This window comes from Leopardus geoffroyi, chromosome B4 (assembly GCF_018350155.1).
Source record: "Leopardus geoffroyi isolate Oge1 chromosome B4, O.geoffroyi_Oge1_pat1.0, whole genome shotgun sequence".
NCBI lineage: Eukaryota > Metazoa > Chordata > Mammalia > Carnivora > Felidae > Leopardus > Leopardus geoffroyi.
In genome coordinates this window covers 64,300,264-64,325,947 of record NC_059341.1, presented here as the reverse complement: position 1 = coordinate 64,325,947, position 25,684 = coordinate 64,300,264, and the positions used below count along the sequence as shown (strand labels likewise).

Here is a 25,684-nt window from a genome sequence, read left to right as displayed (position 1 = left end):
GGGAGGGGCAGAGAGGGAGGGAGACCCAGAACCTGAGACAGGCTCCAGGCTCTGAGCTGTCAGCACAGACCCCCACATGGGGCTCAAACTCAGGAACTGTGAGATCATGCCCCCCATGCAGTTCATTTTAAAGCCTGAATATTCTAGCTAACACTCAGCATGTTAGAGGAGGACCTTGAGGGCCTTTGGATAAAAGTGCATACTGATGAAGAGACTCTGAGGTCACTCTTACTTAGCAGTATTCACATCAGCACAGCCATTCTAGCTGCAAAAAAAAACTCCAAGTAATTGTTGGAATAATAATGCTTCTGTTTGATTCTTATAGGAAGATTTTGTTTCTCAGTGAATTTTAGTAACATTTTTTTGCCCTGTCTTCCTCATATGATAATAATTTCATAGACGGTGAGGTAGGGGAGCATTAGTAAATCACATATACTCCTTTTCCTACTTTGTAATGTGTATCTTTCCTTTAGAGAACTTTGTTGATTTCTTATGCAGGTTTTTTTTTTTTTTTTTAAGAGGGTACGAGGAAGAAAGTGGTATTCTTGTATATGTCCATTTGTATCCCTGTGTAAACTAAACTGAGTTACTGGTTTCTGACTCCTTATAAAAATTTTTGGGGGGAGAGTATTGGCAGCAAAAAGTAATGAATGGAAACGAAGGGAAAAATCTAGGTTGGCTCTGAGCAAATAACTGCTTCTTTGAGTCATATAGCAGAAATATTTCAGTTTGAATCATCTTAGAACTCTAGCCCTATAGCATTACTTGTCAGTTATAAATATTTTAATGCTAGGAGCCTTTCTTTTGTTCCTGGAAGCAAAGGGTGGCTCTCCTGATGTCATTTTACCAGAGAATAAGTTCTTTAGCAATAGGGAAGATTTGTTTTATATTGTATAACATGCAGCATCAAATAATAACATTAATATGCTTTCTCAGAAATACATTACATAAATGATCCTCATATAAGTTAGATGTCAATACTAATGTGTTGTTGTTATATAATCTGTATTTTATGTATGAGGAAACCTTTGCTCAAAGAAATTATGATTTGCCCTAAACTACTAGAACCCAGGATATTCACATAGAACTAGAGCCTTGTTTTCTTGGCTATAATTATTATTTGAAAATCACTGTTACATTTTTCAGCGTAATAAAAATCACTTACTAAGCACTGTTTTTTTGATGACTAACCTAAAAATTATGGACCCATTTCTCTTATAGGGTTTTATAATATCAGTTTCAGTACTTAAGTGATTAAAGTTTTTTTCTTGTTTCACATTTTATTAAAAAAGGAAAAGTATGAAAAGCATGGCTTAGAAGCAGAGTGCTTTGTTTATTCATCATTATCAGAGGACTCTAGATCTCAAATTAATTGCAAAGGTTATTTTTGCAGATAATCTGCCTACTGTGTTCTGTGTTTGTTGATAGAATGCACAGTGCCTAATAAGAATTTGTTTGCTCTCTGTCCTAGGTTCCTGGCACAGATCTCCTAGAAGCCTGGGAATTTCCTGAGTAGTAAGAGCATTATCCTAGTGAAGTAACTAATGAAGGGCCCCTAGATAGCTTCAGAATAGGGGCTAGTTACCAGAGGACTTGAGCCATCCAGGCCTCTGGGGAAGAGAGGAGGTTGGAGATTTGAGTTCATTCACATGGGCAGTGATTGAATCAGCCCTGCCTATGTAATGAAGCCCACTAGAAACTCTAGATACCGGGGCTCCTGGGTGACTCAGTCAGTTGAGCATCCAACTCTTGGTTTTGGCTCCGGTCATGATCTTGCAGTTTGTAAGATCGAGCCCTGTGTTGGACCTGTGGCTGACAGTGCAGAGCCTGCTTAGGATTCTCTCTCTCCCTGTCTCTCTCTCTCTGTCCCTCCTCCTCTCCCCACCTCTTCTCTCTCAAAATAAATAAACATTTTTTTTTAAAACCCTCTAGATACCAAAGCTTAGTGCAGCTTTTTGGTTGATGGACACATTGTTGTGTATGTGTAGTGGTGGTGAGTGACATACCCTGATTCTGCTGGAGAGACCATGAAAGCTCTGCATTCCCTCTAAGACCTTACCCTGTGTGTGTCTTCATTTGGTTCTTAGGATTTGTATCCCTTGCAATAAAACTGCAGTCATAAGTTTAGTGCTTTCCTGAGTTCTGTGAGTCGCTCTAGTGAATTATCAAACCTGATAGTCATGGGAACGCCCCAGATGTATAGCCACTATGTCAGAAGGGCTAGTGGGCTAGGGACCTCTGAAGTAAGGGCTCTCTTAGTGGGGTCCATGCCCTTTAACAGGTAACATCTGTGCCAACTTCAGATGGTTAGTAACAGATGAAATTATGTAAATTGGAGTTGAAACAGAATAACTGTGTTGTATACTCTTTTGGCTCCCAGTGAATGAACTTCAGTAATTGAAGTGTATTTGGTGTTAGCTAAATATAGCATGGCTCTTTAATTTTGATGTAATCAATAATGAAGTATGTTTTGAATTTTTATCGCTTCTTGGCCTTTTGGCTAAGATCAAGTGTTGTAGTATCTGTTCTTATCAGTGAATTTCTTAGAAATTCAAAATTTACTAAGTTGATGTTGATATGCTTATATTAATATCTTAAACTCTTAAGATTACCAGGATTTATGTCTCTTTAACTGATTTTTATTCCTCAGTAGGGTCTATGAATTTTCAGAGATCCCTTCAGCTTCTTTTGCTTGATTCCCTTTGTGACCAGCAACTTAGACCTGCAGGATCGCTGACTAGATTTAGAAGTTGTGTATTTAGAAAGGCTAACAGGACCATCATGGGTTAAAACCTTGGTCTTGATTAATAGCTTTAGTAGTGAGTATATGGCTTCTATGAAAGGTAAGAGCATCCATAAAAAATGGGCAAATTCTCCTCCCATGTTTAAAGAACTGCATTTATTATGTATTTGAGCACACTGAAAAGCAATCTAGAGAATTACCAAGGAACAGAAGACACAGTATAGTCAGGGACTGGTATCATAGTAAGAAGATCAACAGTAACACAAATAAAAACTCAGGGTAATCCAGAAACACATAAATAGCTAATTGCTATGACAACAACACAAACTGTCAATGGCTTGAGACAGTAAAAGTTTATTTCTCTTTTATTGTTTAATCTAATGTAGGCCAGGGTGGGAGGGGCTCTTTTGTAGAGACATTCATTGACCCAAGTTTTCTTCCATTGTGTGACCTTCTCATTTTTTTAAGGCCTCATCTCCATTTGCCTTTAGCTGATGGATGGCAAAGGACAGACAGGTTATGTACCTCAGCCTGGAAGTGACACACATCACTTCTGCTCATATTTCATTGGCAAGAACTAGTGATTTGACCCTCACCCAGATGCAAGGATATTGACAAAGAGAGAATATGGATGTTGGTGAGCACCTGAAGGCTGTCACAGATCCAGAACCAGTAGTGGCTGCACACTGGTACAACATGGCTTATCCAAGTGAGAATGGTTTGGGGCCATTTCTAGGAGTACCAGGAGGAAAAAATGTAATGGAGAGAATGTAGTTTTCAAGGGATTCAGTGTCCTGTTTATAACCTTATGAGGATAAAGTAGGTAACCTGTATGTTGGGGATAGAAAGTATGGTTACCTGGGCAGTACAACCTGCATCAGCCCCATAATAGCATATGGAATGGGCAAAGTCTGCTCTCTGTTGTGGCATTGGGAAGGCAAGATAGGAGAATGAGAGATCTCCAGAGGACTGGACTGTACTAATCAGTCCTGTCCGCAGCATCGGTCACTGTGCCTGGCTCAGTGTAGGCATTCTGGATATGTTACTTGAATGAGTTAATACCTCTTTGTCCTTAAACAAACAAAACCCTTTCCCTCCCTTGTTCTCCTTCAGTATTTTCCATTTCTCATCTTTCCAGGAAAACTCTCCAGAAGGCTTATTTATACTCTCTGCCTCTACTTCCTCTCTTTGCATTGTTTCTTGGAACAACTCCACACAACTTTTTACTCCCACTACTCCACAGAAATCTCCTCAAGGTCACCAGTGATTTCCATGCTGTCAACTCTCTCCTTGTTAAAACATTGTCTTTACTTGGCTTCTGTGATACCCATGCTTCTGGTCTTTCTGTTTCGTCACTGGCTGCATTTTTCATTTACCTTTTTGCCAGTTCCTCATTCTCTTCCTAACCTCTTAACGTTTATTCTTGAGCGTCCCAGGGCTGTAACCCCAGCCTCTCTTCATTTATATTCATTTCCTCAGTGATCTTATCCAGCCCTGTGATGTCCAATACCATCTATTTGATACTGAATTTTCTAACTTTTCCCTGAATTTTAAATTCTGATTTCTAAATGCTGACTGAAAAATTTCATTTGGATAACAAAGAGGCATCATAGACTTAATATATCCCAAACTGAATTCTTTATTCCAGCCTTCCAACCCTTCAGTAAGACCCTCTCCTTCTGCATTATTCCCCATTTCAGTAAATAGCTATCCTATTCATCCAGGTGCTCAGACCAGAAACTGTGGCATTGTGATATCTTCTTGACTACTCCTTTCTCTCACATCTAACTTGTCAGCAAATCATATCTTTTATGTCCTCAAAACATGTTTCCTAATCACCTGGTATCTTCGTTTCCACTCTTAACCCTCCACAGTCTCTTCTCAGAGCTGCCAGGGTGAGCTTGTTAAAACAAAGTCATTTCTCTGTTTAAAACACTCCACAGTTACTTCCCGTGATGCTTAACACAAGACAGAAAGATCCTACCAAGGCTTGTGAGGCCCTGTCTTATCTGGCCCTGGCTACCTCTCTGACTTCATCTTCTACCAGCTCACTCAAATGCATTGCACTGTCCTCCTTGCTGCATCTCAGCCATGACAAGCTCACTGACACCTCAGGGATTCTGAACTTGCTGTTTCCCCTGCCTGAAATATTCTTTTCTGAGATGACCTCACATGTAGAATTGAAAGCACAGTCTGGAGCCAGACTGTGTAAGTTTGAATTTTCTAGTTGTCTGACCTTGGACAAGTTATTTAACCTTTTTTGTGCCTCAGGTCCTACATCTGTAAAATGGTAAAATAGGAGCTTCCTTATAGAGTAATTGTGATGATGAAATGCTTTAATGTATGTAGAACACTTAGAATAACACCTGCCCTATAGTAAGCACTATATGTTAACTATGATGATTATTATTACTTCATCAGGTCTCACCTTAAGTGTCACCTGCTCAAAAATTATTTAAATTGTGGTAGAACCATTAGAATGAATAATGAATATGCAGCCTCCTGGGGGAACTGTTTTGAAGAGGACAATTACATGTGATGAAGAGAAAATGCATGTATAGGAAATGGCTTTCTATGAATGTCAGAGGAGTGCTCCTTTTTTTTTCCTTTTTTTTTTTTTAACCAACGTGTAAAGTTGCCCTGCCCCTGCTTCCCTTTCCCTAGTCAGTCTCCCTTGTAGGATCTACTGCTGTCCAGTATTCCCTCTCCAACTCCAACTCATGTCAATTCAGGCAGGGGTTTTTAGAGACAAACAGTTGGGAACCTATAAGGATAGACATGGGAAGGAGAAAAATTACCTCAGCACCACATTCTCCCTTCTCTGCCTCAGCATGGATTTCTTAGGCAGCATCCCACTTCCTCCTATCACCTTTAACAAAATAATAGGAAAATTTTCTTGACCCTAAATATTCTGTCAACCATTTATTACCTATGTGTATCTCTGTGTGTGTTTTTAAACTTTCCCTTTGGAGGGAAAGGGAATAAAATTGAAAAGGGACAGGACAAAAGAGATTACCTTTTAACTTCCCATCTGTTGTCATTGTTCCTATCAGCAAGCTTTTTTTAAAACACCTAGACTTCTGTGGTACTCTTTGGGGACAGAAGGATGCGGAAATACTGTGAGGCTTGTCCTTGTTTTGTGGAGAAAATGCTGTGGTCAGACACAGGCTATGGTGGAAATGGATAATGAGGGAGGGGATTCACCGGGACCCTAAGAGTGGGAAGGTTCAGAGAAAGGGGTTAACGGGACCACTCAGGCCGAGAAATAGCTCCAGTGCTCACGCATCTTACAAATCCTTCTCCACTTGCAACCCCATGCACAGGCTATAGAAATCTCTCACCACTGGCTCAGAGCCATGGGTACCTACTCTCAGTGCCAAATGAGAGGAAGCATGGAGCCACCAAAAAGTCAGATCTTATGCTTCCAGCCACAGTGAAAAAAGGTTATTCTTGGTATTCTAACATCATCTACAAACATAGTAGCAGACTGTGTATTGTAACATATTTCAGATGCTTTATGAGAGTTAAGAATTTTTTGGAGCTCAGTCCTTCTAGAACTACCCATTTACATTCTAGTATGTTAGGTAAAAATATTTGTCATAGTTCTTTTTTTAGTTATTACATTATCTTTTAAAATATATGTGTTATAAAGTGAGCTTTGAAATCCAAATTTGATGTAATGGTGAGTCACATTGTAGCTTTGCATGAAGCAGATGCACTTATTTCCCTGGAAATTCTCTGAAATATTTAGACCATGGATAATCGGACTTTGGCAATCTGGAGGCAAGGATAAAATAATTGAATATCTGAATCTAAAAAGATTTTTGCTTATGTATAATTCTCTGTGTAAGTGGATCTGGAATACTTTTTATATTTTTTCTTTTTTTCTTTGGTAAAACCAGAAACAGGGTCTATATGAAGTAATTGAACTACTGGTTAATATTCCTAATGATACCCTCAATGCAGCCAAGAGTTTCTACCTTGATCAGGGCATAATAGCCTTTAGACGAGAGCTAGGCAGAATTGTTAGACTAGGGAATGGATTCGTTTCCCCACTTTGCATCTCATTTTTGTGAGAGCGATATTCATTGTCAGTTGTAAAGTCCATATTTGGTTTTTTTTCCAAATGAGATTTTTTTTTAATGTTTATTTATTTTTGAGAGACAAAGGCAGAGATTTTTCTGTCATGGTCTAATACTTCTCTACTCTGCTACTTCTTTACTCTAATGAGTAGTTATTCCTGTAAACTACAAAGGCAAAAAAAAAATAAGTATATATTTAATGAGTGAGGTCTGCTTCTCAAATTCTTCCTTGCTGGTCCCAGTCATAACAATTGTTTGCCTCCCAGGAGTGTGCGATATCCTGGAGGAGTGCACTGACTTGTGTGCCCACTGGGGCACCTTCAGCCAGTGACCTTGCACACTGGGTATATGTGTGAGGGCTATTCAGAGGTCCGTTAGGGGCCATATATTCCTGATGACAAATGTCAGTTCAGCATCTGACTGTCTGGAAAGATCCAAATAACTTCCTTGGTGATTTCAGGGTGTTTTTGGCCTTTGTAATGGATCAGTTCCTTTATCTTCAGTTCACGAGTTCCATGGGCACCTTCACCAGCTCTTTGTTTTGTTGCTGTTTTGCGAAAGGAGAGTGTACAAAGTTTCGGCAAATCTTGATGAGGATATAGAACTCTCACGATATCTGTGGTCAAATAGCCCCCCAGATTAGAAATTTAGCCTTTGTAATTGCCTTGAGATAATTCAGACTTTTGAGGTATGGATAGGAAGGTTCCCTGGCCTTTAGGACCCTACGTTGTCATTATTTAGCTCTTCAAAGGGAAGACTGAATGTCTAAAAGTTGTAGATATCTGGGTAACCCATTCAGAAGTTTTAACACTCTTCAAAGCTGCTAAGTTAGAGAGGTCTAGTGTGAATTTTCTAATAGCCTGTGTCCTTACTGTAGTAAACTTTCCTTTAAGAGTTGACACTTCCTAGTTAATAGCACATAAAGGGATTGTTGATTAAATGGAATCTCATTACAGAGCATACTTTCAGCCCATTATACTCTATATATGTCAGATCTCCTTAGTGTTTACTTAGTGTACTTTTTTCTCTTGGGGCATCTCATCCAATGTACCACATTATATTCCGTTATCATATCTCCTTAAGCTCCTCTTGACTATGACTGTTTCTCAGACTTCCCTTGTTTTTAATGTCCTTGATAGTTGTGACAAGTATTCATCAGGTATACTGTAGGCTGCTCCTCTTGGTATTAGGAGCAATGGGATCATATGGTAAGACTGTGCTTAGTCTTGTAAGAAATTGCAAAACTGTCTTCCAAAGTGGTTGTACCATTTTGCATTCCCACCAGGAATGAGAATTCCTGTCACTTTACATATTTGTCAGCATTTGGTGCAGTTTTTTCGACTTTAGCCATTCTGATAGATGCACAGAAGTTGGGATGTAATTTTTAAAGTAGGTCATTTCGTCTATCATATTTTTTTATATCTGACTATGGAAACATTAGTTTTCTCCTAATACTTCTCTTTAAATCAGCATCAGGAGGAATATATGTGCTTTTTTCCCATATGAATAACTGTTACAGATGTTTAAATAGTATTTCACTTATTATGTTGATACAATTACCTGTTCTCTTTGCTTTCTTATTACTAATAGCTTATAAACCACATGCTGTTGGTGTTAAGCTACATTCCATTGATGTTAAAGTCTCATGTTTAATTGCTTTTGTTTAATTTTTTATTCTCATTTTCCATTCTTCAAAGTCATTTTGTTTTTGTGTTTGTGTTTCTTTGTTTATAAAGTTTTTTGTTTCTGTTACATTATGTAGTTTTGTACCAATGGCTAGAAGCAGATCGTCATGGCAAGAGCCAAGATGCTGCAAATACGACTTCAGGTAAAAATAAAAATAAAAGTAAAAATAAAAGTTGAGATGTTAGAAATTATTTTAATTCACCTCAAGCCCATCATAATTGTTTTTTTATTTGGTTTTGCTTGGGCAAAAAAATAGGTATTATTTTGTATTTCTGTTCTCTTGTCTGCATCTTAATTTTTGGAAAGACCTCATTTGCTTCAAGCCTTGAAAAAATTATTCACTAGTCTTTAAGCTCTCTTGGCAGATATGTCTTGTTTTCTTGGGAGAAAAGGCTTAATTGCAGCTTAAATTTAGTAGCAGGGTACTTGGCAATATGACTTGGAATTAAGTCTATATGTATTTGTAGTGGGCATATTAATATCTGCACAAATTTAAAATCCTTGTTCATTTCAGGACAATGTTTAAAAGATGGATTTTAAGTTAAGGATGCTTATATATAATTTCAGTTGCCTGGGAACCCAAATTCATAGACAGATTCATTTCTCCTGCCAAGTTCTAGCAGTAAATTCCAAGTTAGGGGTTCATATAACATGGATTCAAAATGAGAAGAATAGGTTGTTCCCCTACCTCTCATCTCCAAAAGGCATCTTCGAGATTCTCTTCTTTGGCTGGTAGGAGTAGTAATAGCTACATATACTCATTTCTAAACCCTTAATATGTTATCAGAATTTCTACATAGTTGGTTCTTCCCTTAATTTACTTCAAAGTAATATTTGCCAAGACAGCTGTATATACAGCAGTGATCTTTCCTATTGCTCCCCTTTTTGGCAGTCTAATAAGTGACGGTGGTGGTGGCAATGGTGGTGGTTCTGTTTTGCTTTGATTAGATTTATGTTTCTGTTGCGTGAGTTTTTTCATCTTCTGTTTTTGTGAAATTTTTTTCTCTGAAAAAGGGTTTTCCTTCTTTATCTCTCTTCTGGGTGATTCATTGTGCTTCAAGAGGTGGTGTTCCTTAGTTAAGAGAACAATCATATTGAAAATAGCACTGTCATGACTTTTCTGATTTATTTTCTGTCCCATTAATAACTTGATATATGAATGAAGATAATGTTACTATTTTAACCAACTTAGGCAGGAATTCATTAAAAGGTAAGTGTTGCAAGGAATTGCATCTTGCATTATGTGCTGTTTCTTTTGCCTCCACAGTGTTTGATATTTTATTTATACTTATGATAAAAATACACATTTCTGGTATGTTTTAGTGGGTATAGGAGAGAGGCTTTCTTGGTTGATGTGTATTATCTGAGGATATCCTGTTCCTGTGTCAGTAAGCAAAGTCAGCAGCATAGACTTTAGAATCAAGAGGGAATTTTTGTTTTGTGTTTTCTGTGACTTAAAGTGAAGTGAAAAGTAGTCTTTTTTTTTTTTTTAATAAATGTAGAAGTGAAATATCTAAAAATTTTTAGTGTTTTCATGAGAATCTAGAATCAGTTTAAAGATATAATATACCCTTCCTGAAATTGGGCATTCTGAAGCCTGACTCTTTAGGCATACTGACTCATGGACAGTTCCACATTTTTCCATTGACTTTGTTGATCCTTACATATTCCAGAAGTATGTTGCAAAAACTCATAAACTGTCCCTAGGGACACTTTTTTTTTTTTTTTTTCAACGTTTATTTATTTTTGGGACAGAGAGAGACAGAGCATGAACGGGAGAGGGGCAGAGAGAGAGGGAGACACAGAAGCGGAAACAGGCTCCAGGCTCTGAGCCATCAGCCCAGAGCCCGACGCGGGGCTCGAACTCACGGACCGCGAGATCGCGACCTGGCTGAAGTCGGACGCTTAACCGACTGCGCCACCCAGGCGCCCCCCTAGGGACACTTTTGACAGTTTTCCTTCTAGAAGTGAAAGTTCTCTATTCTATCATTTAGAAGGCGGAAATACGGAGTCGAAAGAGAGATGAAGTGTTTGCCTAAATAAGAGGAATACAGAGGAAAATGATCATCAGCCAAGGGCTCAAATTGGAAACAGTAGGCTAGTTGCTGCACCAAATCTATTTAAACTATGTTCCTTTATTCAGAAAAGCTGTGTATTTTATATCAGTTTCCAACAAGATTTGAGAGTGTGACTTTTCCCTCCTTCTGTGATCTGTTAAGTTTTGCACTAAAAGGTGTTTTACTATCCATCTTTTCATAATTTTTACCCACAATGGAAACTGAGTCTACCTAGATGCCCCATTATGATTTATAAATTACTTGTTATTTTTACCTGTACAAATACTGGTACTTCATGTTTTGCATTTAATTAGAACTTTAGAAAAAACACAGAAGACAGAATGATACTCTAAGGTCTTCTAATTCTCCAGTCTCAACTTTTTGACATTGAGAATTTAAGAGCCATCCACAATTTATTTTATGGAACTAAGGCATTTGGGGGAAACAGGTCTTATGGGAAATAATTTGGTCAAGGAGAGAAAGAACTGAGCTTGACAACTCATTATTGAGTTTTGTTTTTTATATATACATATGTAATAATCAAAGTATAGCCTGCCTTTATCTTTCCAGAATTTTGACAGGTGATGAATTTGGCTTAGAATAGCTTGTTTCTTTTCAGAGGTTAGTGTGTTTAATATGTTCTGTCTACTGAACTAGACAACTCAGTGATGATGTTTCTAATTCTGTTAATTCTGTTACTTATAAAAGCCTGGATGCAGTCACATTTGTTGGGGATTTCTGTGGAAGCTGAAGCAAAATTGCCTCCTTTGAGCACTGCAGCATTGTGTCTATTCGTGTATAAAATTTCAGGATCAGAAGAAGTATGATTAGCTTAATTCAAGATGTTTCTTTAGTAAATTAAATGTTCCTAAATAGACTTTTTTTTTATCACCACATATTGAAATAAGAACAATAATTAGGTTACAGCAAAGTTTATTTGTAGTAGATCTTGATTTTTAGTACCGTTGTCTAGCCAGGATATTGAAATTCAGATTCTGAAGTTTAAAAAAAAAATTATTTTATGTTTTTATTTTATTTTTAAGAGAGAGAGAGAGAGAGACAGCACAAGCAGGGAAGGGGCAGAGAGAGAGGGAGACACAGAATCCGAAGCAGGCTCCAGGCTCTGAGCTGTCAGCACAGAGCCTGACATGGGCCTCAAACTCACGTTTGGTGAGATCATTATGTGAGCTCAAGTTGGATGCTCAACCGACTGAGCCACCCAGGCGCCCCCAGATTCTGAAGTTTTAAATGCAGATCTTTTCATTAACAGTTCCTTTTCAGTCATCCATTGAGAATTTTACCACTCAGACTGTTAGAGGTAGAAATTGAATCAGATTTCAACATCATCTGTTAATACATCTGCAAAGTAAAAATAAAATTTTGGCATCCTTCTGAAAAAATTCTAGATACAACTAATTATTAATTATTTGTTGTAGGTGAAAATTTTGACCAGAGTCCTTTGAGAAGAACATTCAAATCCAAAGTTCTGGCCCACTATCCTGAGAATATAGAATGGAATCCTTTCGATCAAGATGCAGTGAACATGGTATGTAGTTTGTTTTTTTTTACCTTTAGCTTTATATTATTTTATTAAGATGACAATAGTGACTGCATTTTGAATGTCAACATTATTTCATTTAATGTTTTAAATAAACAATTCTATATAAGACAGATAATATTTTCCTCATTTTATAGACGTGGAAAATGAAACTCAAAAAAGTTAAGTAACTTGCATAGAGTCCCTACAGCAAATAAGAGTGTACAACAGACCCTCAAAGCTCATTTTCTTTTTTTTTTTTTTTAAGTTTTTATGTAAATTCCAGTTAGTTAACATACAGTATAATATTAGTTTCAGATGTACAATATAGTGATTCAACACTGCCATATATCACCTGGTGCTCATCACAAGTGAACTCCTTTATCCCCATCACCTATTTTACCCATCCCCCCAGCCACCTCCCTTCTGGTAACCATTAGTTTGTTCTCTGTAGTGAAGAGTCTGTTTCTTGGTTTGTCTCTCTGTCTCTGTCTCTGTCTTTCTCTCTCTCTCCCTCTCTCCCCCTTTGCTCATTTGTTTCGTAAATTCCACATATGAATAGAAATCATATGGTATTTGTCTTTGACTGATTTATTTCACTTAGCATAATACTCTGTAGCTCTATCCATGTTGTTGCAAAAGGCAAGATCTCATTCTTTTTTTATGAGTGAGTAATATTCCATTGTATTTATATACCACCCTCTTCTTTATCCATCAGTCGATGAACACTTGGAGTGTTCCCATAATTTAGCTATTGTACATAATGCTGCTGTACACATTGGGGTGCACATGTCCCTCAAAGCCTGTTTTATTTTCCTACTATTAAGCTGTTTGTGGATTTGTATTAATTAATACATAGATGCTCTGATAAACAATAATATTTCTTGGTTTGCCTGGAGAGGAGCCTGATAGAAGGAACATGATTACACTTTTGATATTTCAAGGACTGTTGTATGATGGGCCTGTAATTTAACATAATCACAAAGTAAAGAGGGAAAGTAACTTCGTCATTTAGGCATTAGTAGGAATTTTTTTAAGGAATTTGAATTAATGCAATGAGTTACCAGTGGTAGTTACAAGTCCCTTTAAAGATTCTTTTTTTTTTCCTTTTTTTTTTTTTTAATTTTTTTTTTTTAACGTTTATTTATTTTTGAGACAGAGAGAGACAGAGCATGAACAGGGGAGGGGCAGAGAGAGAGGGAGACACAGAATCTGAAACAGGCTCCAGGCTCTGAGCTGTCAGCACAGAGCCTGACGCGGGGCTCAAACCCACAGACCGTGAGATCATGACCTGAGCCGAAGTCGGACGCTTAACCGACCAAGCCACTCAGACGCCCCATAAAGATTCTTAGAGTCATAGTTTTCAGATCATTTAGGAAGGGCCCTGATTAGAAGCCTGGGTAATATTTTGGGCTTCCATGAATAGAACTCTGTGATTATAAAAATCAGGGTGCCCCAAAGTGAGCAAATCAGAGATCAGGCCTACTAGGCACAGAAATAATTAACAGTGGACTGAGACACTGATAGGTGTAGTTCTTTTTGAGTATTTTAAAGATAGAGTCAAAAGATCCCATTCTGATATGGTACTATAAGGGAAGGAAATTAATATATAGTAGATACCTGCTAGATAGCTCATGTATGTTACTTTCACGTACATGCTTACATGCGTCCAGTGAGGGTTCTTAATCATATTTTACAGAGATGATTTAGCCAAAGTTTTGCAGGGGGTCTCAGAGGGCTAAATCCAGATCATTTTTACTCTCTAGCTTACTTTTTTCCCCTCTTACTGCCTCCCCCAAAGAAAAATGATGTGACTTAGTTTTGACCTGGGCCAAAATGGCATGGGTCACATTGGACCTTTTGTGGTATTTCTGTATCACAGTAACTTCATTCCAGTCTGAGTTTGCTGCAAGGAGGGAGTAACATGGTACTTTTTCTAAGTATAAATGCCTGAGGCACTGGCATTTTGACATTGATTCTTCATAGAACACAGTGTAGTTGTTTCTCTAAACTGTTAGCCAATACCAAAATAACCAGAGATACCATTTTTCTGGAAATTAATACTGTGGGGCCTAGCCTCATCTTTGGTAAAGACAGCACAACAGATATTAAGTAGAACACAACTCTTTGTTATATTTATGACACTGGAGGAGCACAGGCAAGCCTCTGACTAAAATAGTCAACAAATAACAGTGACAAAAAATAACTTATCAGCTGCTCTGCCAGCAAATTAATAGGAAAGTATTAAAGAAAAGAGTGCCTAAATGAAGTAATAGAAACCTAGATAAGAATGTAAATAGATCACAACACTTGACTTCTTAGGTATTTCAAAGTATGATCTGTGATAAATTAGAATGGTGTCCAAAACTAGGTGCTTATTACAATATGAATCCGTAGTTGTTTGGAACAAAATGCCACACTTGGTATATTTTCTTCTGTTAATCATTTGAATGCATTAATAGTGAGATATCCATGATAGCTTTAGCCTCAGTTTGTAAAACATTCATCTCTAAGAGAGTGATCAGCTTCCTTAATCTGTCTTTGATATTTTCTTTACCCTTGCCTCTGAGATTTTTTTATGTAAGCAACCAAAGTTTCTTATGAAGAATAAACACATAGGCTTGTATTTTGATGGTTAAGCACCACACAACATTTTGGGTTTTGCTGCAAATCTAAAAGGATTTGCTAGCATTCCTTGAAAATCTCTGAAAAGCATTCCATTAAACTAGTCTGCATTTGGGTCATAGATTTACTGCCCTTAATTTCCTGATTTATTAGTAAGTGCAATTGTATGAAGCTATAATTTATTCCTACCTAGGGATATAAAACTTTCTTCTTGCCTTTAGCAAAATCCCACTCTAATGAGTCATCACCTTCTGCAATATCAGTCATTTCTTTAACAAGCAACAGTGATGGATTGAGGAAGGATCATTAATTTCACACAGAAATTAAATATTCCAAAGCAATGAACTTTGTTAAATAAAAAAAAAAAAAATTCCATGTGTATGAGTGCCATGCAAATACAATAGAAAATAAATATAAATAACAGGTGAAATTGTTTCTAAATTAATTGCTTTTATGTCTCTTTTAGTACCTGATTCAGAGATTTCACAAAAAAAAAGGAGGGGTGGTGTATCATTAAACAGAACAATACAACAGTCATATCCCCAGAACTAACACATATGTCCACATTGACAAATTTGCTTCAGATCTGTACTTTTCTCTCTTTTTTAAGTTTATTTATTTTTGAGAGACAGAGTGAGGGAGGGAGGGACAGAAAGAGAGGGAGAGAATCCCAAGCAGACTTTGCACTATCAGCACAGAGCCCAATGTGGTACTCAAACTCAGGAACCGTGAGATCATGACCTGAGCCGAAACCAAGAGTTGGACACTTAAGTAACTGAGCCACCCAGGCGCTCCTGTACTTCTTTTAAATGAAGCAAAGCAATGCAAATGGAGCTGAAGTTCCCCTGCCTCCCTCTCCCCCATTAAAGATCTCTTTGAGGTAATCTGCAAATTGGCATCCATGGCTATTTATATAATATTCTGGTCAGTAGATCTTATCCTCCAGAATGTAGTGAACCTAGGGAATATTAGGAAGAAAATATGGTCAATACCTTTTTAAGCGAGTTATGAAGTATAAAGATTCTGTTTTGTATATTTGTACTAAGTGAAACATCTGATATATGATATTTTAAGTAACTAAAAGTCATAACTGTTGTAAAGCTCTTTATAATCTGTAAAGCTCTAAGTTTACAATTTACTGTTTACTTTGATGACAAAGAAGGATAGGGTGGAATGTTAAGCAAAGAGTAAAAAAAAGTAAAGGGTTGACTGAAAAAAACCTATTCAGGTGCCCATCTTGCAACATTCAAAGGAAAAAGAGCTGTGTATACTTTTTATAGATTCAGAAAGTACTTGAATTTGAAGTGGATAACAGTTACATTAATAGATTTGACATTAGAATGAAAGTAGGCCTTAATTTTCATCCAGGTTTTAAGTTTATGTCTCACAATGAAAACTATAGGAATGGGGCTCTAATCCAGCCATTACTGAGGAGCCCACTTGTTTCCTTAACTTTGCAGCTAGAATATTTCACTGGCGTCTCAAACTCAACATGTCCAAAACTGAATTCATGATCTTCCCATGAGCCTTGGTCGGTGAACCATTCACCTAGTACATCCACCTAGTTGCCTAAGCCAAAAATCTGGATTGTCCTCAAAAGTTCTCACTTTCTTGCCCTCTCCCATGTGTGATCAGTTACCTACCTACTTCTCTCTGTTTCTACACACCCACCTTAGTCCAAATCACCAAGCTGTCTTACATGGACTGCTGCCCCTGTCCTTTCCATTCTTCACGCTAAAGCTTCTGCTTTTGCTGCCTCTTCTCTCTGGAAGGCTCTTCACTTCACCTTCCTCTAGTGAATTCTTACTGAACCTTCAGATTCCATTTTAAACACACCTTTTTCAGAGAAGCCTTCCCTGACCACCCTCCTGTCTACTTTTCAGTTAGTTCCCTTCAGGTTCTCTTAGCACCTTGGAGCTTTTTGTAGCATCTGTCACAGTTGCAATTAAATAATTGATTATGTAGCCAGTTATCAGCTGTGTGGGTCCTGCTATCATGTAAGCCCCACGAAGACAGGCACACTGTTTCTTATTCATTGCTCTGTCCCTAGTTTTACACATAGTAGAGGCTGAAATCATTGAATAAATGAAGGAATGTTTGCTTACTCACAATACTTCCCTTCCCTGTCTTTGTCTGTTCAGGTGTTACCTCCACTGCAAAGTCATCCTAACTAGGAGTAGTTAGGTACTCTCTCTTCTCTGTTTCTATAACTTCTTGAACATACTCCATAGCAGCACTGAGCATATTATTTTGTAACCATTGGTTTGTGTGTGTGTCTTTCTTACCAGACTGTAAACTTCCTGAAAATACTATTTTCATACTTGTCTTTTGAATTACCAAGATATAATGTAATATATGACATAAAATAAATGTTTATTAAAGGGAAAAGGAGGGAGAGAGGGAACAAAGGTAGGAAGAAAGAAAGGCAAATGGACCAACTCTGAATAATTTATCTTTTATTTGTGTAATAAGAGAGGGCATGGAAGTGATAGAACTATAGAAAATGAAAAAAGGAATTGTTAAAATTCTAGCCTGCCTGAAATAGTGCAGAGAGATAAGGACATGTAGTGACATCAACTAGGAGAGTTACCCAGCATTGTGAGCCCACTTTGGCTAAAGTAATCTGATTACCAGTACAATCTGGTAAACAATGACAACCCTGAATATTTAGTTGTTTTATTGTGGGAGAGTGAGGTGGAGAAGCAATAATGTTAGTATATGGCAATATTAGGGATAACAAGAGATTGTTGAATGCCATAGTGAGCAAATCTTGATTTATATCTCAGGTTTTCTGAAGAGTAAACCTGACAATTCATACAAGAATTCTCACTTTTAAAAATGAAAAAGCAATAGCATTTTCCAAGTCATGGTTCCCAGATTAGAAATATAATTCTTACTTTTTTTGATTTTAGAAGAGAATTTAAGAATTCTTACATCTGTTATCTGTAGCAGAGAAAATCATTCTTTACTTTGAGCACAACTTTTGGCAAGCTTTTCCTGTAAATGTTTGAATGCATGCTCAAGAAAGCTACAAAACCTTAAGGGAATATTTGGTAGCTGTTCCAAAACAGTTTGAGCTATAATTTTATGGTTTATGATGTCAGGAAAGCCTATCAATTAAATTAAATCTTTATTTTGACTTTGGAGGTCACTGTGTTTCTGTATTGCCTACTACATGTAAAAAGAGAACTCTACACTTAATCAAGAGAGGAACTAAATCTGGTCCTGTACCCCTAGCTATTGTTTTTGTTTTCTTGTCCATTTGTTCGTTCCTTTATTCATTTAACAAATACATGTATGTCATGCACTATGCTAAAGAAATTTGAGCAAAGCCTGGAGCAAGAAGGATTCACATCATCCTTTCTGTAATCTTTATTGACTATAATAAATCTGTCAGATGAGTTTTTATTCACAATATCAACAGAGGGTCTCATCTTGTACAATGGAAGCAGTTTGAATGTGAAGACATAATTGTGAAAAGGTCCTGACATGACCTTTCCATACACAACTATTCCCAAGATTAGGAATAAACAAATTTTTTCCTCTAGCAGAGTTGGGTGTTTGTGTGTTTTACCTGACTCTATCTTCTTCTACCCAAATATACATAGTAAGTTAATTATTTTCAACATCTATAAAGATAATTAGGTAAAGCTACTCTAGTTATTTCTAGGTCCCATATTCAGTGATACAGAAGACTTTTTCACTTACCAATAATGCTAAGCTTCATGGTGTTTGCTTTCTATCTTTACTATCAATCACCATTTATGGCCCCAAATAGTATATTGTTCTATGTGTGGTACTCTTGTATGTTTACGGTTCTTGAAATACAGTACCAGTCCTTGAGTCATTGCAGTCGAGAGAGCCAAACAAAATAGAGAAACTAGTAACGTGTGTCAGTGTACAATGTACATATGTATAGAGCAGTATAAGACTTTAATTGCTTCCCCATTCACTAAAGATGTTTTAGAGGAAAAGTGACATTTTAATAGCACTTATAGGATGAAAACAGTTATTTCTTACGGAATGGTAAAGGAAGCTTCTAATTTAAGGTAGTGTTTATGTGGAGACTCAAAGAAAGGGTTTCTCTTATCTATTGCTGTATAACAGACCATCCCAATACTACTGAAGTGGCCAGAAACATGGGTTGGCAATTTTTTTCATAAAGGGCCAGTTAGTAAATGGTTGAGGCATTATAGGCCATACAGTTTCTGTCAGTTACTCATCCCTGCTGTTAAAATGCAAAGGCAGACACCGACAATGGATGGGCACTATTGTGTTCCAAATATTTTATTTATAAAAACAGATGGCAGATTGGGTTTGACCTAAGAACTGTAATTTGTTGACTCTTGATTTAAAACAACAAAATCATTACTTTGCTTACAAATCTGCAGTTTGGGTAGGGTTTAGCAAGGTAACCCCACTGCTCTACTGGGTGTCAGAGTGGTTTGAAGGCTGAAGACTGGAATCATCTGAAGGTTCACTCACTCACAGGTATGTTTCCTCTGCTAGGAATATAGCTGGGGCTCCTCTTTCTCTATGTGATCTTTCCTTGTGGTCACTAGCATGGCAGCTTCAGGTTAGTCAGATTTCTTATATGTTGGCTCAGAGCTTCCTAGTGTGTGTGACCAGAGAGAGAGAGAGGGATGGAAGTTGTATTGCCTTTTTAAGTCTAGCCTGAAAAGCCACTTCGTTTGTCACTTGTCACCTCCATTACATTTTATTTGAACAGGCCAGAGTGGGCAAACTGTGGCCCTCGGGCCAAATCTAAGTGGCTAACTATTTATAAAGTTAGTTTTATTGGAACAAAATAATGCTCATTCCTTTATGTATTGTCAGTGGCTGCTTTTACACCACAATGATAATGCTGCATAGTTGTGAAAAAGACTATAAGGCCTACAGAGCCTAAAATATTATTTGGCGTTTTTTTACAGAGCAAGTTTTCTGGTCCCTGGTGTAGGCATTTTCAGCCACCCATGCTCTTAATGGGAGAGTGGCAAGTTTCTGGAACAGCTTGTAGAACTAGAAATATTATTGGAGTCATTTGTAGAAAATACAGTCCGCCACAGGGAATGAACCAGGAAACTTAGGGGAAAATAGCTCCAGCCGGAAGGAACAGCAAATTTTGGCAAGTACCTACTCCTGCTGGGTGTTTTCCACAGAAGACAATGTGGTCAGTGTTGCTGGAGCAGAGTAGGTGAGCTAAAGAGTAGTGGAAAATGAAGGCAGAGAAGTTGCCCGTGCCAGGTTCATGTAGGGCCTTATAGGGGACGTCTATTGTAAAGATTTCAGCTTTTAGTGAGATAAGAGGCCACTGGAGGTTCTGAGAAGAGTGACAAGATCTAACTTCTACTTTTTAAGGATCACTTTGGCTACTCTATGGGGAATAAATTATGGGGGACAAGGGCAAAAGCGGGGATACTGTTGAGCAGAATATTAAATAGTCATCTAGGCAAGAGAAGAAGATGGCTTAACTGAGAGTGATAAGAATAAAGGTAGAAAGAAGTAATTTGTTTCTGAATATATTTTTGAAGGTAGAACCAATGGTCTTTGTTGATGGATCAGATAATGGAGTGGAAGAGGAGGAGAGAAGTCAGTGACTGTAAGGCCCTGAGGCATTCCTGCTGCCTCCTTGGAACCTCTTTGAAAACCACGGGCCTTCAGTGTAGGGAGATTGACATGCTAAGAGACACATCTAATTCTGTCCCCCTCCTTCTAAAAACCCTTCAGAGGCTTTCCATGGTCCATTTCAGACTTTTTTTTTTTTTTTAATGTTTATTTATTTTAGGGGCGCCTGGGTGGCGCAGTCGGTTGAGCGTCCGACTTCAGCCAGGTCACAATCTCGTGGTCCGTGAGTTCGAGCCCCGCGTCGGGCTCTGGGCTGATGGCTCAGAGCCTGGAGCCTGTTTCCGATTCTGTGTCTCCCTCTCTCTCTGCCCCTCCCCCGTTCATGCTCTGTCTCTCTCTGTCCCAAAAATAAATAAACGTTGAAAAAAAAAAAATTAATGTTTATTTATTTTGAGGGAGAGAGTGCATGTGCAACGTATTTGTACGCACTGGAGGGAGAGAGAGAGAGAAAGAGGGTGAAAGGGGGAGAGTGGGGAGAGAGTGGGGAGGAATATCCCAGGCAGGCTCCACGCTGCCAGCGCAGAGCCCAACACGGGGGGCTCGATCTCAACAAAGAGTGAGAGCATGACCTGAGCCAAAATCAAGAGTCTGATGCTCAACCGACTGAGCCACCCAGGCGCCCCTCCTCTTCAGACTTCTAATGACTCACCAACCCCCTTCACGATCTAACCTCTAATTATTTCTCTTGTGTTCTCTCTCACTTCCCCCAATCTTGCATTATGTTCCCCACCCACAAAAAAACATGTGTCAGTTCCTCAAACCCTCGTGTTCTATCTTCTGGGTTTCTTGTACACATGTCCTTTCTGCCTTCTCTTCATCTCACTAACCCATATACTCATCCTCAGGTTTCCACTTGGACCTCTTTTATTTTTTTTTAAGTTTTTCTTTTATGTTTATTGATTTTTTGAGAGAGAGGAATGGGAGAGGGGCAGAGAGAGATGGAGACACAGAATCTGAAGCAGACTCTAGGCTCTGAGCTGTCAGAACAGAACCCTGTCAGTGCAGAGCCTGATGTGAGGCTCGAACCCACCAAGTATGAGATCGTGACCTGAGCTGAAGTTGAACACTTAACCGACTGAGCCACCCTTTCCCCTGGACCTCCTTTATTTTTATCTGGTAGCTCCTTTTCTAATCTCCTTGTAATGTCCTCCTGTGATGTTGTTTTCGTGGCAGTCTGTATTTACCCTATCGTAGTACTTGTCATACTTTACAGTTTATGATTTTTAAGTCGTGTGTTGTCCTTATTGGACTGGAAGCTGTGTAGGAGCAGGAGCATGTCTTTCTCACTAGTGTATCACCATCACAGGGCCTGGCTCATAAAGGCACTTAATAAGTGTTTGTTGACAGCTTGAATGAAGGACATGTAACTTTTAAGGTGAATTGCATTTTCTTAGTAATGTGGGGAGAACTTCTAAATTTTATGCCAGATCAGTTGTTAAATCTGAAAAAGAAAAATGTAATGTAATAACTGGTAAAATTATTTCTATGCAGAAAGCATATTGCAATACAAAAATAGAAAGGAATACGTAAAAATTAATAATGATCATTAAGTTAGGGTAGTTAAATTACAAGTTTTTTTTGCTTAGTATATTTCAAGTTTTCCATAAGGTTTTATTTCTTTTATTTAAAATGTTTTAACGAATCAATTCGAATTGCATTTTAAGAATCTTAAATATGGCATCTTTAATTCTTCAGGTAATTTTGTTCCCAGGTTTGGCTCAGTCCTGAGTAGTTACCAACCGAAAGTGTAATATCTACTGGAACAAATCTAAAATGTCTTTTTTTCTACCTTCTGCTTCAGTAGATCAAAAAATCATTCTATTTTTAAAGTTTCTAAGATCAAGTATCCTGTTGTTCACAGTAGTAGTGAAAATGATACTATTATTTTTATTCTTCTGTTTAACTTTTTTTAATTTATCAAATGAGATTTCACCTACTTCTCTATTCGTCTGAAACATTACCATCATTACTCCAAAAATAGTACTTAAGTATTTTTGTGTGTGTGTGTTTACTTCATCATGAAACTGTTTATTCCAAATTTTTATTGTTAAATGCCTTGTCCTTGAATTGTGGTATAGAGCCTGGCAGCGTGTTCCAACTTGGCACAGACTGGGTCCCCAGGTCTTTTTTGTGTTACTAGTCTCAGGGACCAATGTCAGCAAATGCCGCCTATGCACAAAAGTAGGTGCTGAGTGCACAAGGCTGAGCAGGAAGAGGGTGAAGGCTCTGACAGGTTGGCAGAACTACCAGGCTCCCCTCACGGAATCCGTCCCAGTGCAATGAGAATGAGAAACCAAAAGGTAAATCAGAAAGGAACTAAAACCCAGACCCCAAAATACCCGGAAGCAGAGATGGGGAGGCACAGATGGAGACTTTAGGAGAGAACGTTGCAGCTGGAGGTCTCAGGGAGACAGCAGAAAGCACTCGGCAAGACCACCCAAACACAAAATCTGAACTAGCCTGCATTGGCAGGATGAGTGGGCAGAGCTCCCTTAGTGTGGTGTGGCTCCCACAATGGAGCATAGTACTTAAATATTTTTAAATATTTGAATTTAAATATTTTGTCTTTGAATGTTTTGAATACCTCTGAATATTGTCTTTGAATACCTTTGAATATTTTGTCTTCAAGGAATTGGTTAGCAAATGTTGTAGATAAAGAAAGTGAGGCTCAGGAGAGTCACATGCTGTGCTGAAGGTCACAGGCTTGGATAAGATTGGGTAAGAGGTTTACTGGGAGTAAGTCAAAGATCTTCTCATTCTTAGTGAAACATCCTGCATGTAATACACAGCAAAGATGTTTTTCCTTGTGTATATATTTCTTTTAAAAATAATTTTATCTACGTGTGAATGAGGAACTTACAATGTATTTCTAATTTAAGACTGCTGCTAATAATATTAAATCCGGATAAAACCTGTGTCCTTTTGAGTCCTGTTATGTTAAAAACAATGAACATTTTTCCTGGTTTGAAGTTCTTTGTGTACTGCATTCTGATGCTTTTTCCCCTTCCTCCACAGTTGTGCATGCCTAAAGGGCTGTCTTTCAGAACTCAAACTGACAATAAAGACCCTCAGTTCCACTCATTTATAATTACCCGGGAAGATGGTTCTCGTACCTATGGTTTTGTTCTCACTTTTTATGAAGAAGTTACCAGTAAGCAGATCTGCACAGCAATGCAGACGCTCTACCAGATGCACAACGCAGAGCATTACAGCAGCGTGTATGCCTCATCCTCCTGCAGCATGGATTCGCTGGCAAGCAGTACTGACGAAGGAGATACAACTTCCCTTTTGAAACTCCAGCGCTACAACTCCTATGACATCAGCAGAGACACCCTGTATGTTTCAAAAAGTATATGTTTGATCACACCACTGCCTTTCATGCAGGCCTGCAAAAAATTCCTCATCCAGCTTTACAAGGCAGTTACCTCACAGCAGCCGCCACCCTTGCCGCTTGAGAGCTACATCCATAACATTCTTTATGAAGTACCCCTTCCACCTCCGGGGAGATCACTGAAATTTTATGGTGTTTATGAACCTGTCATCTGCCAGAGACCTGGGCCCAATGAACTCCCCCTCTCCGATTACCCTCTTCGAGAGGCCTTCGAGCTTCTGGGATTGGAGAACCTGGTGCAGGTGTTTACCTGTGTTCTTTTAGAGATGCAGATTCTTCTCTACTCTCAAGGTAGGTCTTCCCTGGATTTTAAGTCTCTCCCCCCCAAAATACTTACGCTCTTCCCAACTACTGCATTTCCATTGGGTATATTACTAGAACCACACACTTAATGGTCAGAAGTCTTCTGTTTTGTGTGAAAGAAGCAGGTATAGGTGGGACCAGAGGCTAAGATGTTACTTCTCTTTGAGGTGTCAGTGGACCGTGGAGAAAAACAGGAAAGAATACAAAAGCATTAATCTGGCTGACTTAAGTGTATTATTTTTTAATGGAAATAGGCCCTTTCTTCCAGATAATGCATCATCATCATAAAAGAAACATTTCTTTTCATAATGAAAGTGAGAGAATGATGTTAGTACCAGGAACATGTAGACATCTTATTTTCTGCAGGTTGGTAAAGGTTCACATAAAAACTCAGTTGACGTTGGAAAGGGATAAATGAAATTGTTGACTGCAGCTTCCTAAGGCAGTCAACTTTGGATCTTTCCCCGTGGGAGATGTCACTGGATGTGACTCTCTTGGGTCTAAGAGTTTCACCAGAGTTATGTGGAATTTTTTTGTTTCATTTTGCTTTTTTTTTTAGTATCTAAAAAAAATTTTTTAATGTTTATTTTTGAGAGAGACAGAGTGAGAGTGGGGAGGAGCAGAAAGAGAGGGAGACACGGAATCTGAAGCAGGGTCCAGGCTTTGAGCTGTTAGCACAGAGCCCGACGTGGGGCTCGAGCTCACAGTCTGCAAGATCATGACCTGAGCCGGAGTCGGACACTCAACCAATTGAGCCATCCCGGTGCCCCGTCTTTTGTTTTGCTTTTAATTCCAGAAGGAAGTGACCTTTGTGATGTTTTTTATTCAGAGTTCTCCCAGCACATACTTAGGAACTAACAAAATTTGAGTTTTATTTTTATGAGTGCATTTATGATGTTGAGCCTAGAATACTGGTTCCAACCTGAACATGATTTTGCAGAAGAAATAGAGATGCTTTGTCTTAATGGATATGTGAATTGAAGGAAAATATAAAATGGTTGCTGTGCATTGATGGGTCCTTTGAAAAATGTGGCACAAATACTTGGGTTAGCTTTTTGCTAACTTGTATTTAAGCTAGCAGGATTGTAGTGCAGTCTCCTGACTGCTGCCGTCAAGCTTATTTTACCACTTTCCTTTTTTTCTTTTCTATTTTAAATTATAAGTGAGCCTGAGCCAAGTAGGCTATATTTGTACTTCCCCATCTTGTGTGTATGTTGACACTATTTGTGTGTTGACAGCCCTTCACGAGGTTGTATTTTCTTCAGTTTATCCTACATAATGTTCTTTGATAATGTGTTCTGATGTCTCAGTTTTTGTTGTCAGGAAGTTCTCTCATGACCAATCTAAACTCTCCTTTCCTCTTGCTCTTACTTTCTTAGGGTTCATCATTACCTGTCGATCACTTGTTTCTATCTAAAATGTGAAACATTAAGTAATTCTCCCTCCCTTTCTCTTTCTTCCTCTCTTGCTTTTTACCCTGAGCAGGGTTAGGGTTAGAGAGTTGTTGGAAGAGGCAGGGGCTTGGAGCTTGATTCTCTCAGGTGTATTACCCTATGCAAAAAAAGAACTTAGATCTTAGATTGGTGAGGGATCTTCAAGGTCATTTAATTCAGTTTTAGTTCTGCCTAGGGAAGT

At 38.2% G+C, this 25,684-nt stretch overlaps 1 protein-coding gene and 1 pseudogene across 7 annotated transcripts in view; both read left to right on the top strand.

Moving 5' to 3' along the window:
• The window catches only part of DENND5B (DENN domain containing 5B), a 193,020-nt gene that overhangs the window by 65,962 nt on the left and 101,374 nt on the right, over positions 1 to 25,684 (top strand). For 5 of the 7 annotated variants that reach the window (XM_045466585.1, XM_045466583.1, XM_045466584.1 and 2 more), the window contains exons 2-4: positions 8,588 to 8,653; positions 12,005 to 12,114; positions 23,371 to 24,037. In XM_045466585.1, coding sequence (XP_045322541.1) covers positions 8,588 to 8,653; positions 12,005 to 12,114; positions 23,371 to 24,037 — 843 coding nt within the window. The remainder of the gene's footprint in view (positions 1 to 8,587; positions 8,654 to 12,004; positions 12,115 to 23,370; positions 24,038 to 25,684) is intronic. The other 2 variants (XM_045466586.1, XM_045466582.1) reach the window with 1 other exon arrangement.
• Positions 2,481 to 2,687, top strand: LOC123592364 (annotated as a pseudogene).